We start from the raw sequence: 17,911 nt of genomic DNA, 5'->3' as shown, positions 1-17,911 counted from the left end.
GAGAGAAAATAAAAGGGAAGCCAAAATAAAATAGCATCAACAAAGTGGTGACTTCAGACGTGAGAAACTCGATCCGAGTCTGAGCGCGCTTGCCTTCTACATACAGAATAACTGAAGGCTGGGGGTGCCCGACGGCTAGGAACCACCGAGAGCCTCAAGACTGGGCCAGTTCAAATCGTAATGCTGACGAATCAGACCAGGCCTGAGGCTTTGGCTTCATCCACTCATAAGTAGGAAGGAACTGTAATTAAAATAGACCTGAACGACATTGTCGTAGTAGGTGTGGCCATCTAACCTGTTTTATTAAGATCACTTGCAGGTGTAGTAAACATGTCGATGGACTGTCCATGCGTCATGTTGCTGACTGCTTATCTAATTCCTCTGCGTGTCCCTAAAGACGCCCATTCAGTATTGAAGTAGAAATATCCAAACCCTTGTGAATACAAACTTTCACGATATTGGAGCTGAGGTCGAACCCGCCAGGCTACCAATTGCAAACTGGTTTCAGGACTAGAGATGTCCCCCTGGGTCCTGCCCCCGAGGTACAGGGACATCAACGGAGAGCAATGGGGAAGGTTGAGATGCTAGATCCATAGGACTGGGCTCCTGGTCTCAGTCCTGCCCTGATACTGCGTCCAAAGTGGTCACACGGATGCCTGGAGAAGCCCACAGGGTGCCCCTTAGGCCTCTGCCCTCTTGACCTTCCAGGAGCTTCTGTCACCAGGGCCGCTTCCTTTTCCACGATATGCCCCTCCCTCAAACTCTGCTCTCTTATCTAGAGGGACTTTCTTCTTTCTCCTCTGCTTCCTCCTCACTCACCACACATCTGGTGCTGAGGTTCCATGGGCCCCTTCCTTTCTCGCATGTCGTGCTGGGAAATCGGCCCTATGCATGGCTTCACTTACACTCAGGCCGACTCCGCAGCCTCTATCTTCAGCTCCAACTCCAGCCAACCTGACAGCTCTGCTTTGGTATCGCAGAGTCCCTGCCAGCCCAACCTGCCCAACGCAGTAGTTTCGTCCCCCCCAAACCTGCTCCTCCCCTCAGTGATGGCACCACCATCTGTCCCTGTTATACAAACCTTCGGTCACCTCCCGCTCCCTCATCCCTCACCTCCAGTCCATCAGCACATCCTGAACATTCTAACAACAAAATACATCTCCCAACAGTGCCTTTCTCACCATCTCCCAGCCTCTGTCTGGTTTAAGCCGCCATCATCTCTCAGCTGTCAGCGGGCTCTGCCCTGGTCTCCTCTCACCTATTGCCTCCTCCAAGCCGTTCTGTATCCAGAGCTTTAAAAAACCCACATGGGGGGTGCCCAGGTGGCTCAGTCAGTTAAGCGTCTGCCCTCGGCTCTGGGATCCAGTCCCAGCTCGGGCTCCTTGCTCAGCGGGGAGCCTGCTTCCCCCTCAGCCTGCTGCTCTGCCTAACTGTGCTCTCTCTCGCTGTCAAATAGATAAATAAAATCTTTAAAATAAAAAAAATTAAAAACCCAATGGTATTATCACACCACATCTTGCTAAAAGTCCTTCCAGTAGCTTCCCATTACACTTGGGATAAAGTATAAATTTCTTAGCATGGCCCTCAAGGTCCCACAGGACTCAGCTTCTGACTCTGAAGCTGGCCACAGTTCCATGCACTTTACCCTCAAGCCTCACTGTCTTCCAGTTCCTTAAGTGGCCTAAATCCCCTCCCGGCCAGGGCCATTTCTCTGCCTGGGAAGCTGCCTCTACCACCACTCCTGACCTCGGTGTGGTCAGACCTTTCTTACCCTCCAGGACTCAGCTCAAGGCCTGTACCTCAGTTTCTCTCGGGTAGCCTGATCTGTGTGCGGAGCTCTTTATGCCACTTGTTTGTTTAATGCCTGCGTCTTCTGCCCATTCGCCAGTGTGTCTCTAGTGCCTAGAACAATGCCTGAAGCAGAGCTGGTGCTCTGTAGATCGTTGTGGAATAAATGAACGTTAGCCGGGACAGGGAATGACTTCCAGATCTGCTGCTCTGGAAGGAGTTCTGGTCACCCAGAATCCTTGCAACTTAGAGACAGTTAATAGTTTATTTTAAAGTATTTATAATTTAATATTTATAAGTCCTAATTAGAATTTAGTCTCAGTGATCAGTTTTTCTAAATTAAATTTGTTCTGAAAATAAGTGGAGAAATAAGTTATCGGCCATTTTCAATGATTTTAAGTTCTCTCATGCTCGAAGAAATTTGACGATATATGTCACCAACCTTAAATGTCTATAGGAACCTCAGAGCTGGCCATGGGAAATTAAAAGTACTCTCCTGCCCTTGACATAGCTGTAATTATGTATTATCCTTTTGGAAAGTAATTTGGCCATCTCTAGAGCCATAAAGTTGTATTTCTTGTGCTTCTAGATGGTGCCTACCTAACTTTCTCAAGGAGATCTTCCCTGGACCACTCACCACCCTCAAACTGGGCACCCTGTACCTTGTTTTTTGTGACATTTATCACATCTGTAGTTACTTGCTCAGTATCTACTCTCCCTCTCAGGTTCTAAGCTCCACGAGGGAAGGGGCAGGACTGGCTTTATTTGTCTGTATGTCCTTAGGACTTTATCTTATGCATTAAAATAAATAAATACTTGTTGAATACACTGAAAAAAGAAAATCGCCCTGAATAAAAATAGCTCTAACTCCCAATAATGATATTAGCAGTTATCCTTCACAGAGAGGTCACTATGTGCCCGACACTGTTGAGTACGCTCTATGTGGCATGGTCAGAGCGGCCCTTCGGCCTCCTACTTCCACAGATGGAAATGGAGGCCCGACATTCTTCAAAGTTAAGGTCGACCAGCGAGTAAGTGGTTCATCAACACTTGACGTACAACAGCCGCAAATTGGAAAGAAACTACATGTTATTTGAATAGAATATCTTACAGTTCCTAGGGTCCAGGTTTTCCAAAGGTGCGCAGTAACAGAAAGACGGGGCTAGTGTATTTACAGTCCCACTTGGCTCAGTGGATACTGCTGTGACAGTGCCCTTCCCCTTTCATGGGTACCCATGCTTGGGTGCCAGTACTACCGCAGTCGTAGATTGTGCTGGGTGTGTCAGGGTAGGGGGAGGAGGCCGGCCAGAGAAGGTGACATCTGGATGACAGGAGTGTTTCAGAGAGACAGGTGAACAGGTCCTGAGGTGAGGGGGTGCTGCAGCCTTCAAAGCAGTGAGAGAAATTGGGTGCATTTGGTGGGAGGTGATGAGCGATGAGGCTGGAGACAGAGCAGAAGCCAAACCGAGTGGGCCTTCGAGTTTTCCCCTGAGGCAGCAGTGCCCTGTAGTGATCCCTGCGGGTGAGGACGGGACAGGGTGGAGGCACCAGGCTTGGCATCCGGAGACGGTACGTGTAGTCTACTGATAGATTTGTACTTGTGCTTAAAAGGTTGGCTAGAGATGTAAGTGAGGACTACATAAGGAACATGGAAAAGAAGCTAAGAAAATTAAAAGAACTAAGACTTGGGGACGCCTGGGTGGCTCAGTCGGTTAAGCGTCTGCCTTTGGCTCAAGTCATGATCTCAGGGTCCTGGGATCAAGCGCCTCATCGGGCTCCCTGCTCAGCGGGGAGTCTGCTTCTCCCTCTCCCTCCGCCCTTCCCCCTGCTCATGCTCACTCTCTCTCTCAAATAAATAAATAAATAAATAAAATCTTTAAAAAAAAACAAACAGAAAAAAAGAATCTAAGATCTGGAGTCTGGACCTATGGATAGTGCTATTTCGGAGCCCAAAAGAAAACCTCTGCTTTCTGCTAATTCTGTCCTCATGCCGCCACTTAGCCCCTTCAAACTGGTTGTTCGCAGTTTGAGACATCTAAGCTGATGCGATTCTTTGGTTTAAGACAGTGGTCAGATCTGTCCTACTATTCTGGAAAATGCTAGTTCAGGCTAAAACTTTCCAGGTATGTTACGTAAACGTGAGGCTGTGTAGCTTCCAGTGCCCTCTGTTCCAAGGCCCACATGTGACTTATGGCCCACAGAGCATCAGGGCTGCTTTATATTTGCTTCATCGAGTGTGCTATCTAGAGGAGGGATTTCACCGCTTGAAGACGCAGAGGGATATTACAAAGAAAACGAGAAAATATCTGTCTTCCGTGTTTCCCTTGCCAGCTGCCTCTCTTCTCGCTGCCCACACGAGTGTGATCCAGCAGGCAGTTCAAGATCCTCGCTTTTTCTCCTAACACCCTTTACCTCTTATGAAGTATCTGCTTGTCTGTGATCAGTACCTCTGGCTACATATTGAATCACCTGGAGAATTTTGAGGAAAAAACCAGATGCCTGGCCCCTACCTAAGACCAATTCAGGGTCTCTGGGGGTGGGGCGTAGGCACCTGTAGTTTCCAGAAGTCCCCGTGGGACCTAGTACAGGTTATCTATCGCTCTATGGCTGCATAACCTCTCCCACGCTCAGTAGCTCCGAACAAGAGTGAGATTTTATTTCTCAGAATTCCGTGGCTTGCTGGAGTGTTCCTTCAGCTGGCCTTGCCTGGGTTCACTCCTGCAGCTGAATGTAGGTGGGGGCCGGCTGGGAGTTGAGCTCAGTGAGGACACATGGGCCTCCCTTTCCTTGCGCTCCTTCATCCGGGGCTTCTTCGGGGCAGAATGGGAGGGGTGTCCCGTGCTTTGCTCTGACTGCTAGAATTGAGGCGACAGTAATGTCCTCTGGCTTCCTCTTTTGTTTCTTAGAGGGCTGTCTGAAGGCCTTCACGCCCTGAAGAAAGTTAATCGTTTTGACTCTCTCCACAATAATCTGTTTGCCTAACTGTCGTGTTTCTGACAGGATTACGGACAGAAGGGTCCAGAAAGCTAAGTACAGGATTTATCCTTTGCAACACAACATTGATTCCAACCTTTTCCCTCTAGATACACACCTTCGGGCGCATCAGATTACAGAGCCTTCCTCATTCTTCTGTTTCAAAATGTTTTATCAACCTAGGAAACCCGAGTTACTCATTGATTCACAAATGATTGTCTGCCTGTTATGCACATGGCTCTGTGCTGGGGGTACAGCCACGTCATTTTGAGGAAACAAGAGAATCCTGAGATCATGATTCTTATTTCCAGTGGTTTGTATCTATTGTATCTGTTGACAGCAGAGGACATTGAAGAGTCAAATGAATGATTACTCGGTAATTCCAGAGGATTGCCAAGGAGACATATTTCAGGGGGGCTATGAGACGTACAGAGGCACTGCACCAGCCTGGGGAGGAGATCCGGGGACCCCTCTTTAGGCAGGGACATTTGATCTGAGCCTTAAAAGATGAGTTTGCATTAATTAAAAATCACCCTGGATTTTTCATTCTCCTTTCTTTTCCAGACTTCTCATCTCTCTCTTTGCCTTCACCAGCCACCTGGGTGAGGCTGTAATCATTTACAAGCTGCTAACAGAGAGCTCCTTGAGAGAAGTAAGATCATACTGTTTGTGGTTTCCTTCAGCCCAAGACAAGAAACTTCCTAAAGGACAAACCACTCTCTTTTTCTTGGATCAGAATTAGAGAAAACTATCCTTCACAGCCCCAGCTTAGCAAACCTTGGTTTTTGTGTTTTCAGCAACTCAAGCATCCCAACCTTGTGAACCTTATTGAAGTCTTCAGAAGGAAGCGGAAACTTCACCTGGTGTTTGAGTACTGTGACCACACGGTTCTCCATGAGTTGGACAGACACCAAAGAGGGTGAGTGATCATTCCTTACACACAAAACACAGCAGTACACACCAGGATTTTCGAGGGAAGACGAGCAGTGGCCCTTGTGCCAACCAGGCAAGAGCAGGTGGTGTTTGCAAGACATTTTCTGCTGCTGGGCTCGACAGCCCAAGAGTTACCGAAAAGGTTGGGAGAGACCATAACTCATCACGTTCATGAAGAAAGCAGCAGCATTATTAGGCTGAACTTGATTTCTGTTACGTTATCTGTGTCTCTGAGAAAGGAAAGAAAGGCTATTGGTTGGTTGCGCGTGACTAGGGAAGTGAAAGGACTTGGAGAATGAAAGCAAGTGTCCAAAGACAATGGCCAAGTGGAGGTTTAAGTCTAGAACAAACGTGGCATTTCACCCAGAGCGATCTGGGCATCTGGTCTGCTGTATTGGCCAGGAATTCTTTGGTGACAAGGGACAAGAACCCACTGAGGCAAGCATAGGTGAAAAAGGACTGAGGCGGTGGCTGTGACTGGGAAGGATGAGGGGGTTCTGGAGGTTCTGATGATCTTAGCACACATCCCTTCGCAGCACAGGCAGCTGCTTTGTGTGAGTTACAGGAAGGCTTGGTGAGCACACAGAGCCCTCGTCTGCAAAAAAAGGGTGTGTGCGTGCTTTCCTCTGGTCGAAGGTGGCCCCTTGCCGGAGTGAGCAGAGCGCAGGCTGGATTTTGGCGCCCACCCACTCCTCCTGCGCTGGATGTTTTAAAGGCAGAACACCAGCGGCGGTGGACTTTTTCTCTCTCAACTCTTCTTTATGCTGGCTTCATTCGGCCTTGCAGACGAGTCTTCTAAGGGGAATTTGGGAGGTTATGTGTATGTGGCATGTGATGGAAGGGAAAAATTTGAACTAGGAAGCCTGGCTGCAGGCTTTTATCAAGCTATGTACCACTCGAGAGGAAAGTCCTAGAAGAAGGTAGCATCCGCGTATATAAAGTCCAGTGGAAAACTCTGCCTCAGGTCCGGGATGCAGCTGTCCCTGGGGCCAATCGCTGTGGCCAGATGGAGAGGCTAGAATGATTAGCAGGCTCTGGAAGATATAATTCAAGGTGGGTCATCAGAGATGACTTCCTGGAGGAGGTAGACTTTGAGTTGAATGGTGACGAGACTTAAAACAAGTGAGCAGCAAAGGATATGTCATCCTTTCCTTTTGCTGGGCTCCTGGGAGCCCCTCTTTGGCCAGGGACAATATGCAGAGTGGCGTTGGATATCAGAGTGGTGGAATGGCACCCCGTTCCTGCTCACATTCACACTCCGGTGACTGAAGGCTGTGGCTCTTTCAACAATACTTTTGAGCCCTGGCCGAGAGCTTGCTCTTTGCCATGTTGTGGTACTTACACGATCAGCAGTGATATCCGGGCAAATGGGATTAAAGTGGCTTGTGGTTTGTAAGTGGCTTTTGATGTTAATTTACACAGCCAGACAGAGCCAAGAGAACAGACACCTCCCTTCAGAAAGTCATTGATACGGAGAAATTACGTTCAGGGGAGAAAACATTTAGTATGTTGGTGTTTGCTCTTTTGACAGCTTGCAACTGACACTTCAATGAAACCTATGAGTCTGAATTATTTCTAGCTATGTGGTACCAGGGGGACGTTGCAGGAGTTTGGTTAATCATGTTAGACTGAGTCACTGGGAGACACGCATCAGTGGGGGGCTGAAGCAGGTGGGAGTCAGGTCGTTTTTGGCATAGAGTTTGTGCAGAAGGCAAAAAGCACAGGGCGAGATGTGATTAGAGTTTTGAAAGCAGATTTTTTTTAAAACTCCACTGGCTAGATTATATTATATATGTTCCAGGAAATAGAAAATGGTTTAATATGCAGGTGGTTTAGGGAAGGGTAAGAGAAGTAGATATGCGTGTGGTTAAAGTATAAGCAGCATTTCCAAAGGATGACGTGCCGTAGTTTGTCAAACATAAGACTGACCTAAGGAATGCTAACAAATGAGCAAACTTGAAAAATAAGGTTTATTCTAAGCCAGATTATGTTCATTTATTTTGAAGTTTAAAGATATTTTTGTTAGTTTGTTTTAAAAATGAAAGTTATTGGAGTGCCTGTGTGGCTCAGTCGGTTAAGTGTCTGCCTTCAGCTCAGGTCATGATCCCGGTGTCCTGGGATGGACCCGCACGTAGGGTTCCCTGCTCAGCAGGGAGTCTGCTTCTCCCTCTGCCCCTCTCCCCGCTCATACTCTCTCTCACATAAGTAAATAGAATCTAAAAAAAATAGAAGTTACTTTCCATTATACTGAGTATTTGACAATACTCCAATCTATTTTAAATGCTATTTCAAATTTTTGCTTGTTGTCGTTAAGGAATAAATGTCGTTAAACTCCATCAACCAATGATTTTGAAATTCATAGGAACATTTTCTTTTTCAACTGAGAAATCTCATACTATAACACTTTGTAAGCACATTCCCAGTAAAAGTGGGTTGGCATCCCGTGTGTGACCTTTGGCAAATTGCTTCCAGGCATCCTCACCTGTGAAAATGAGAGTTAAGGACCAGGTAGAGGACTTGCAGGTCTGTGATGCTGTGACTTGTTATCTGATTCCCTAGAGATCGGAAGACTGCTGTTCTCCCGCAGTCTCATGTGTGATTGGCGAAACAATATCACCAGGAGAGCGTGCTAATGCCACTGTTTTCCTGGCCTGGGGTCAGGTGGGGTCCTCCTTAGCACGGTACGCTTGCCCCGAGAATGTCCCGTGATCACTTTATTCTATTTCTGAGTACAGATTTCTAAAATACAAAGTGGATCCTGCCGGTCTCTACATCAAATCCTATAATCGCTCCCCAGAGCTTATGGATGTGGTCCTAGCAGGGGACACAAGATTTCAGTCTCACTACAGATTTCTCTCCAGCTTGCCGCATAAAACATGACACTGCCCCACAGAATCCTTTGCATTCTGGACTTCACTAAGGACATGCCGTTTTCTCCGTTTGCATTGCCCTTCCTTCTCTACTCTGCCTAGCAAACTCCTGCTTGTCCTTCAGCTACCGCTCAAATATGACCCCCTGTTGTGGGAACTATTCTAGCTGACACCAAGGAGAGTCAGGAGTTCCTTTCTCTAGAGTCCCTCACATCTTCTGGGATTATTTCTATTACACACCCCATTTGCACAGGAAACTATAAAACTTTCAAGGGCAAGAGCTGTGCCTTCCTCCGCTGTGTATCCCCAGTATCTTCTAGCTTAATTCTTGGCACTTGGTGCATCCCTAATACTTGTTGTGGAATGACCAAGTTAGCAAACCAATAAACTGATACTTACAAAATGGTTTTGAAGAAGGGTAATAATAACAGGGGTTTGATGATTTTTCGTTTTAAGATAGCTATTTTGATTAAAAATTCTAAAACCTAATATTCTCAAAGGAAATTATCCATACATTGCTGGAGCAGCCTGTCCAGAGGGCTGTTTGGTATTGTGTGTTAAAGGCCTTAGACACATAATCTCAGGGCAAGCAATTCTACTTCTAACAATTTACTATAAGAAAATAATTGAGTACATCCATAAAGGTTTAGTTATAAAACTGTTTGTTGTTAAAAGATTTTCTATGGTTTTTAATTTTTTAAAAAAAAATTTGAGTAAGCTCTATACCCAACATGGGGCTCAAACTCATGACCCTGAGATCAAGAGTTGCCTGCTCTTCTGACTGAGCCAGCAGGCACCCTATTAAAGGATTTTTTTTATAGTGAATACATTGGAAACAACTAAAATGTCCAGTAATAGAGGATTGGTTAAGTAAATTATGGTGTATCTTTACAATGGAATACAGTGGGGCCACTAATAATCATGCTTATAGATAAAACGTACATTGAAATAGAAAAATATTCATGAGTGGTTGCAAAATGAAGAAAAATGTTACAATAAAAATATACATTCATTTTCATAGAATTTATATATAGATAGAAAAAAAGAAAAATAATACATTATTCATATTTTAATAGTGATACTTTGATGATTATTATAGATATTTTTTTATTTTATTTATGTTTTTATATTTCCTCCATGTTCCATTTATCACTATGGTAATGTTTTAATCATTAAAATAATAAAAATAATTCTTGCCAAATTAGACTCAAGACCTGTCTCTACTTTGAATCTGAAATGGACTCTAATTCATCTCCTTATTATCATGTTTGTAACTTCTTGGGCTCCTTTGGAAAGCTTTTGGAGAAGATTCCAATTCATGTTGCTACCAGGAAGCAAGTTGGTGCCAGAAGATATGTATCCCGCCACAGTGACATGAATGCATATCCGTTATCATTCCCGGTCCTGTGCTCATGTTGTTTATATTTGCCCTCAAAACAAATGTATCACCATTCCTTATCTTCTGCAGAACTTAATATGCTTCGTACTTATTATTCTTTCAACTGCTGTTCTCTCTTCTGTCCAAGTTCGGTAAATGACTAGTTTCCGTACTCCCTTCTCTTTTTTCTACCCTTCTGTAAGTGCACCCAGATGCCATACTTCACAGATCCTTTTCCAATACCATTGGGTCTGCCTCTGATTCTCATATAGTTGGTGCAAAAAACATCTGGTGGGAAAAGGTTATTATTGCAAGTTTTCAGTTTTTGGCAGTGGAATTCCACAACTTTTTTTTTTCTCACCTTTTTTTTTCTTTCTTTCTTTTTTTAATATATCGTGTTAGTCACCATACAGTACATCCCTGGTTTTTGATGTAAAGTTCGATGATCCACAACTTTTATAAAACACTGAAAATCTAGGACTCCTGGGTGGCTCAGTTGGTTAAGTATCTGCCTTCAGCTCAGGTCATGATCCCAGGGTCCTGGGATCAAGTCCCGCCATTGGGCTTCTTGTTCAGCAGGGAGTCTGCTTCTCCTCTGCCTGCTGGTCCCCCTGCTTGTGCTCTCTCTCTCTGACAAATAAATAAGTAAAGTATTTTTTTAAAAAAACACTAAAAATTTCTTTTTTAGATTGAAAGTGATACGTTGTTTGTTCCAATAATATTTCAAGCAGCACAAAACCAGGGAAATAAATAAAATTAACAGGTTGAGAAGTTGTTTTCTAATTATTTTTCTTTGCATATCTGTATTTAAATAGAATGTACTCTACACCATACAGTTATGCATTTTGTATAAAAAGTGTATTCAGGAGCTGTCTCCCGATTCAAACATATCTACTTTAATATTCTTAACATGGCTGCGTGGCGTTCCGTTGTACAAATACACCACAGTTTCTTTATTCAGTTCCCCACTGATAAATATTTAGATTGTTTCTAGTTTTTCTCTATTACTAACAAAACTACAGTGAACAGCACTTGCATAAATATTTCTATAGGATAAATTCCTAAGAACATATTTCTCTAGGAGCTTGGCCAGTCCTTCCTTCCCCGTCTTTGTTGTAGCCTTGTGGAGAAATGAAGCTTTGATGAATGTTGGTTGTTTGGCTTCTTGGACTGTCTCAAATATTAGAAGAGCAGGAGCAGGAAGGATGGCTGAAGTGTTGAGAATGCCAGTAAGAGATCCCTAATCTCTCTTCATCGTCTCTCCCATTGCTCTTGTACCTGAAGATGTTTTTAAAAATCACTTTGTTCTCTTCATTATCATACAGTAGTTGTTTATGTTTCTCTCATTTCAGTTTTATTATTAGGACATTAGGGACACAGTATAACCTTCCCCCAAAATCTTGGAAAGGAGAGACAGAAGATTGCTTTCTGAGAGTTATTTTGTGAATCCATCAGTGCACAGATAACCTGACGTCAGGCAGAATTAAATGGCTGCTGGGCTTGTCAGATTGGACTGATTGTATATGTTTCATCTAATGTCAAGACCCTCCTAATTTGGGGATGGATGTAAGAAAGCTAGGTCAGGCTAATGGCAACAACCAGTCAGATTGCCTACTTTCCTGAGGTTCTTTACTCACCAAACAGCATTCTGATCATAACTTGACTTTGTTTATGGAATTGCCTACTGGGAAAGCATAAACTGGTACTCAGAATTTGCACATGGACGCAGACTCTTCCAGAGCTTTTGTTGGTTAAATATTTTCGTGTTTATTTGAGATGGTCTACAGCAGAGGGCATGGTGATGACAGCCCTCTGTATGCCTGCTCTTGCGTCACGCTGTTCCAGTCTGGGTGGGTTGTTTTCAGCACCTGGAATGCTGTTCTCACGTGACATCTCCCTTCCCCGTCCTCCGTCCTCCTGGAGATTCCCATCGCATTCCTCCTGCGGCAGGCGTACAGTGTTCTCGTTTCAAGTGATCTTCGTTTACAGCTTACTTCTCTTTGGTGGGGTGCGTCCTCCAGGGGCTTCCTCAGAAACACTGTATGAGAGGTTTAAAAAAAGAGACAGAGATTTGAGACCTGGCCCTTGCATTTTTAAAAAGTCGTTCTTCTCTCTTCACATTCGCCAGATATTTTGTTTGGATAGAGGTTTGTATGTTTGTTTTTGGTAGAAAACAATATCTTTTCAAAATTTTGAAGGCATTTTTAAAGTGCCTTCTATCTCCCAGGGTTAGGAAGTCTGTTGCCATTCTATTTTCTGCTCCTTTGTGAAGTCCTGTTTCTTTATTTCCAGAAGCTTGGGAAACACTCTCTTTGTTCACAGAATTCTGAATTATGAAAATCATGGGCCTTACTTTTCATCCCTAGTGTTGGCACTTGGTGAGCTCCTTCTGTCTGAGGAAATAAGGCTTCTTACTGATTTCCTATTCTTTGGTTTCTCTATTTTCTTGTTCTGGGTTCTTCAATTGGGTTCTGGACTCTGAGTGGTCCTCTTGCTTTTTTAATAGTATCTTGTTCTTATTTCATGGATGCAACAGCTTTCCTTTTCTCCCTGCAGATATTAATGTTTTTCTTTTTTTAATGTTCTCTTCACTCTCTAAGGTTTCTCTTTCTTTTAAGTGGCTTTTTTCTGTTTGCTTTGGTCGCTACCTTTCCCATTTGATGCTTTTCTTGGGCATCATATAGTCTCTGATTGTGTGCCCATGGTTAAGAGTAGGGTGCTGTTGGAAGTTCTGGGCTTCTCTGTGGGGTTATCTGGCTGGTCCATTTGCTGGGGAACCCCAATGTCAGAATTTTCAGATCTTTCCTCCTGAGCGTCCGCCCAAAAAGTCTTACAGTATTTTACTTGGAAAGTGAAGTCTTGTCGGCAGCCAGTGAGGGAGGAAGGCTGGGGAGCCTCAGCATTCAGCAGTTAGTATGCACAGAATCATATAATCCTCTGTTTTTGGAACAGTCTTCACGATCTCAGCTGTACCAAATGTCCTCTATTTTACACTCTCCAGAAAACAAAACTATAGGGGAAGGGATCTAGAGATTTGATGGTTTCCAAAACAGATTTTCCACACTCCTTCCCTCCCACTGCCATAGAGATCTTAGCTGCCAGTTTCTGCACCTTTGCAGGATTCTTTGGGATAACTTGGGTTGGTCTTCCACTTTCCCCTCTTCAGGCTTAGGTTTTAGCTTTCCAAGATCTGTTGTCAGTTTTCATTCCACTACCTGTTTTCCAGATTCTAAAATATGTTACTATTATCCCTTCTCCTGTTCTCTCTGTCCGTGTAGGTTTTTGTCTTGAAAAAAAATCTCTTGGCATAGTTATGGCCAGGTTTGGAGAGGGAGTGAAATTAGATGTATTTGTTCAACCTACCGTCTTTTTTTTTTTTTTAAGATTTTATTTATTTATTTGACAGAGATAGAAACAACCAGCGAGAGAGGGAACACAAGCAGGGGGAGTGGGAGAGGAAGAAGCAGGCTCATAGCGGAGGAGCCTGACGTGGGGCTCGATCCCATAACGCCGGGATCACGCCCTGAGCCGAAGGCAGACGCTTAACCGCTGTGCCACCTAGGCGCCCCTGTTCAACCTACCGTCTTAATCCAGAATTTCTTTGAAACACTTTTTTCGGTTGGCTCCGGTGACGCTGTTTTCCTGAGTGTCACTCTGCTTTCCTCTATGCTCAACCCCAGTCTCTTGCTGAATCCCTCTGTGCTTTCTGACCCCTACCTGTTGTAGGGCCTCAGGACGTTGACCTCTTCTTTTTCTGTATTCACTCCTTAAGTGGCTTCATCCAGTCCCCAGGCTCCAAATGCCATCCATATACTCATGCTTCCCAAATTTATATTTCCAGCCTGACCTTCCTTGTCAATTCAGAACTGCCTACCCAGAATATCCTTTGGATGTCCAATAAGCAACTCAATATATCCACCCTTCCCTCCTCAAAACTGGCTCTTTCCTCAGCATTCTCCTCAGTAAAGGGCCCCAACACAGACCTGCTACTCATGCTAAAAACCTTGGTGTCACTGTTTGATTCCTTTCTGTCTCTCATATTGAATCTCTTGGAAAATCCTGGAGACTCTCCTTTTAAAATATAGCCCAAATCTGGCCACTTCTCACTGCCATAACCATACTTCAGATGTTGACTTGAGCAGAGAAGCTTCTGGAGCACCCTACATAAGAACGCATCCCTTCCGGGCCAGCACCCTCTGTGCGTATGTGTATGTCCAATTCCAACCCAACACTACAGAACAGATTCTGTTTTTCTCCCTTCCCATATTTGTACTCCTTCTTCGGCAATAAAAAACTTGGCTCCTATCATCAGCAGCCAAAAAGGATCTTAGAGATAGAGTCTGAGGCCCTGGCATTTCAGAGAAGGAATGGAGTAATAAAAAAGTGAGTAGCTAACTCAGGATGACACGGGGGGTTTGATGTTTGAGGATTGTGTCCTAATATGCTCAGCCTTATAGGAGCATTACTAATATGCTATTATAGTTTACTTTTCAATGCTCCTTTTGCATAATTTCTTTTGGGAAATGTTTTAAGAGACTAAAGTGGCCTGGCACTGATAACCTTAATATTTAAGTCATTAAATAATCAAAATATGTTCCATTTTTTTCTGGACAAAAAGTGGAGGCAGAGGGAAGCTTTTTCCCTATAGAATGTCCTCTTCTTAGTTGTATTTTTCTAGGCCTTCTTTCTAAGCAGGCGAGTTTTCCTTGCATTGTGCCTCGGCAGCGCTAGGACAAGGGAGAGAATTTAGAGAGAAGCGACTTCAAGCCCGGGGACGTGTTTCTGGCCCAGAAACATCCCAGCTCTTCTTCCTGGGGTGGCCTCTTCGTTTCCTCCACATTGGCCCATCCTCTGATCTTCCTGAGGGGATTTCCTGAACATCTGGTCTGTGACAACGGTGGCCTCAGGGCCCCTCCCAGAGACTAGAAGTGACTGGTTTTGGTCACCTTAACACAAGTACTCGAGAGTTTCCTCCCTGGTTTACTTATTAGTTCTGGCCGAGGACCATAACACCATTGTTCAATGTTTGATTCGTAAAAACAGTAAGTCCTGCTGGCGGGTCTGGTGCTCTAAAAATAAACGCGCTCTCTCTGTAGTCATTTCACTCATTGCCTAATATATTTTTCAAGTGCTCCCAGAAGAGGTACCTTTTGCTAATTCAAGTGAAGGATCTGCTGGGGCTATTGGTCGCCCTGGTTATCTAAGCCGAGCGTCAGGGAAGAAGCGCTGGGAGCAGTGGGACCATGTTTAGACGCTGTGACAGAGGACGCGGCAGAAAGATGGGAGGGAGGGAGGCAGCCAGCTACGAGAGAGAAGCAATGTGGGGAAAGAACCAAGATGCCTACGTGGGGTTTTGAATTATTATTCACTTTTGTTATACCGTGTGCAAGGGAAACCTCTTCCCTATCGGCAGTAAAATCTTCATTACCTAAAAAAAATGCTGCCTGGGGTGTGTGGAGAAACCATGTGCCCATGCATGAAAAATGAATTCTGTCTCAAGCATCAGTTTGGGGCAACTCGGGGGGGGGGGGGAAGAGCAACACCTTTTATGCTGTTTATGAACTAACTTTCCATCAACGAAGAGCTCCTTATGGAAATGGAGCTCAAGTTAGCAGGCAGGTTCCCAGTGGTGTCACGGATGATTGAGGTAGGTGGTCATAAATACTTGCGGAAACCCCTGTGAGTCTTCACGGTCCCTTCCTGTGCAAGGAGATGTTGGTCTTGCCCTAACCTCGCAGCCCCTAGAGCCCAGCAGTGTGCTGAGCTGTGTTCTCTACACTCCATGAGTTAGATGCCCTGTGACTTAGACGACTGGATGTCTCACTGCTTAAGCCTGTCTTCCTTTTTTTTTTCTTCTTTTTTTGAGCTGAGTTCCATGGTTACACTAAAGAATGTGTGTTGCTTCTTCATTTTTATTAGGGTACCAGAACATCTTGTGAAGAGCATAACTTGGCAGACTCTGCAAGCTGTAAATTTTTGCCATAAACACGATGTAAGTCCCATGATCCTCCTTGAAGAATCAGAAAGCTGCCCTTAAGCTGACGTAGAGCCTTTGAACAAGACTTACACCCGACTCCTGTGGATTTCGTTTTCACCCAAGTCTTCTGAAGCCTGGTGGGGTCCCTAGAGGCTAAACATACCAACCTAGCCGTTCTTTCTTCTTCTGGTTACATAAAAGATGTGTTTTTGTGATTCGAAGAAAGTAGTTATAGATTGGCACTGATGAGACTCAACTCAGATGTAAAGTAGAATCCCATTCGCTTGGAGTCTGCCTTGGCCTGGCGCCCTGACAATGCTCTGAAGTCGGGGAGGGGAGCCCCAGGGGGCTCATGCCTGTTGAGTCGCAGTAGGTGGAGTCCCAAGCGCCATGCACAAATGCTGGTGTCTGTGTTGGTGAGATAGGAAGCCAAGTCTGGAGCAGAGCGGCCCCGTGGACACTTCTGATACTCCTGGCCAGAGCCAGGCTGGGTGGGGGGCACGCTGGGCTGCTGCCCAGGAGGTGAGACACTCCAGGTGCTGGGAAGCTGGCCGCTCCCTCCAGAACGACAGTGCCCACTCCCTGCCCACAGAGGCCAGACGCCAATATGAGACCTTCATTTTGGCCACAGGTGCAACTTGTCTGCACTGTCCTCTCAGCTACTGCCAGGGTCCGTTTAGCTGGTGGGGCCTGAGGCCCCTGCCGCGGGCTCTTCTAAATGATGTTTTCCTGAAGCTGCCTTCCTCGAAGTAGAAAATAAAAGTAGCCAGTCCTTCTCCCTATGGAGTCTCCACCTAGCTGAAGGCTACACTCCTCGTCAAAATGCATGGATTCCAGGGAGCGTGGATACCTTCTCTTGCTATGATAGCAAGCGGGAGGGTTAGCACTTTCCTGAAAGCAGGTTTTGGGATGGGGGAGCAAGAGAGACCTTGTAAAGGCCCCGGAGAGGAAAATCAGAGACACTGAAGACAAATACAACGCATACCACTGTTCTCCAGAGAGTTCCCGAAGCTCTGGTCAGCCACACGTGCTGATGTGGGGAGGGTGTAGAAACTTGTGAAGAGTTCTCAGAACAGAATGGGAACACATTCTTGCCTGCAAGTCCTTCTGACCATCCGTCGTCATGATGTTCATGGGCGTACCGGTTTATAGTAATATGCGAAGCCGGTGGTAGAGGAACGGCTATCTCGGGGCCATTAATTGCTGGACTAGATGGATGGTAATAGAATAATTCAGAAATTATCTCTCCCCCAAATTTTCCAGAATAATAAAAACCCTCGGGGAAACACTGACATTGATCTCTCACCCTGAAAGTCCTTTTGAGGGAGAACAAGGCCAGGCCCAAGAAGAACCTCTGTCCTCTCTCCAAATTCTAGAAAGTCAAGAATACCCCAGGGTTTCAGGGGCAAGCGAAAGAGGGTCTCTCAGATTGCAGCAGGGTCCAACATTCTTCTCCAAAGAGGAAAAGGCTGGGAAGAAGTGAGGATTATTAGGAACACTGAACGGGATTTTGACCTGAATGTTGTTTTTATGTAATCTTTAATTAGGTTGTTGATTTGTTCTTTGCCAAGAGAATTGGTATTTAATAAGAAAATCATGTGAAGATTCATAAACTCTCTTCTAACATTAGCCTGTTGAACAATGTCAGCTGTGGTTTGGAAACCACAGGTGATTTGAGTCTAAATTATGGCGTGGGGGCTACGTCCCGTGGGGGTGGATGGAGCTCTAAGAAGTCTTGTGTATGGGACAGAGCTGACATCTAGCGACTCCTCCCAGAGGTTAAACACTGCCTACTCTTGTTTATCTTGTCAGGACGAATGTCAAGGGCTGGAAGGGAGGTCCCTTGGCAAGCTCCTGGTTCCCGCCCTTCTCTTCCCTCACTTATCTCAGCAGACCCAGGGCTTGTCCTGTTTACCGGGGGGACTGTGTTCTGTTCTCAAACAACTGAACTGTGAATTCTGCTTATGCATCAACTTGCAGCCCCTACAGCCA

The 17,911-nt window shown here is 45.1% G+C and overlaps 1 protein-coding gene across 4 annotated transcripts in view; it reads left to right on the top strand.

Moving 5' to 3' along the window:
• CDKL1 (cyclin dependent kinase like 1) overlaps nucleotides 1–17,911 on the top strand; it is a 55,708-nt gene that overhangs the window by 25,389 nt on the left and 12,408 nt on the right. For all 4 annotated transcript variants that reach the window (XR_004622195.1, XR_004622196.1, XR_004622194.1 and 1 more), the window contains 2 exons: nucleotides 5,559–5,680; nucleotides 15,862–15,934. Coding sequence is in view for 1 of the 4 variants with exons in the window: in XM_002921994.4 (XP_002922040.2) it covers nucleotides 5,559–5,680; nucleotides 15,862–15,934 (195 nt within the window). In the remaining 3 variants the exon portion in view is untranslated. The remainder of the gene's footprint in view (nucleotides 1–5,558; nucleotides 5,681–15,861; nucleotides 15,935–17,911) is intronic.

Source organism: Ailuropoda melanoleuca, chromosome 20 (genome assembly GCF_002007445.2).
Source record: "Ailuropoda melanoleuca isolate Jingjing chromosome 20, ASM200744v2, whole genome shotgun sequence".
Lineage (NCBI taxonomy): Eukaryota > Metazoa > Chordata > Mammalia > Carnivora > Ursidae > Ailuropoda > Ailuropoda melanoleuca.
The sequence above is the reverse complement of the archived record's forward strand: the minus strand, read 5'-3'. Positions and strand labels throughout refer to the sequence as shown.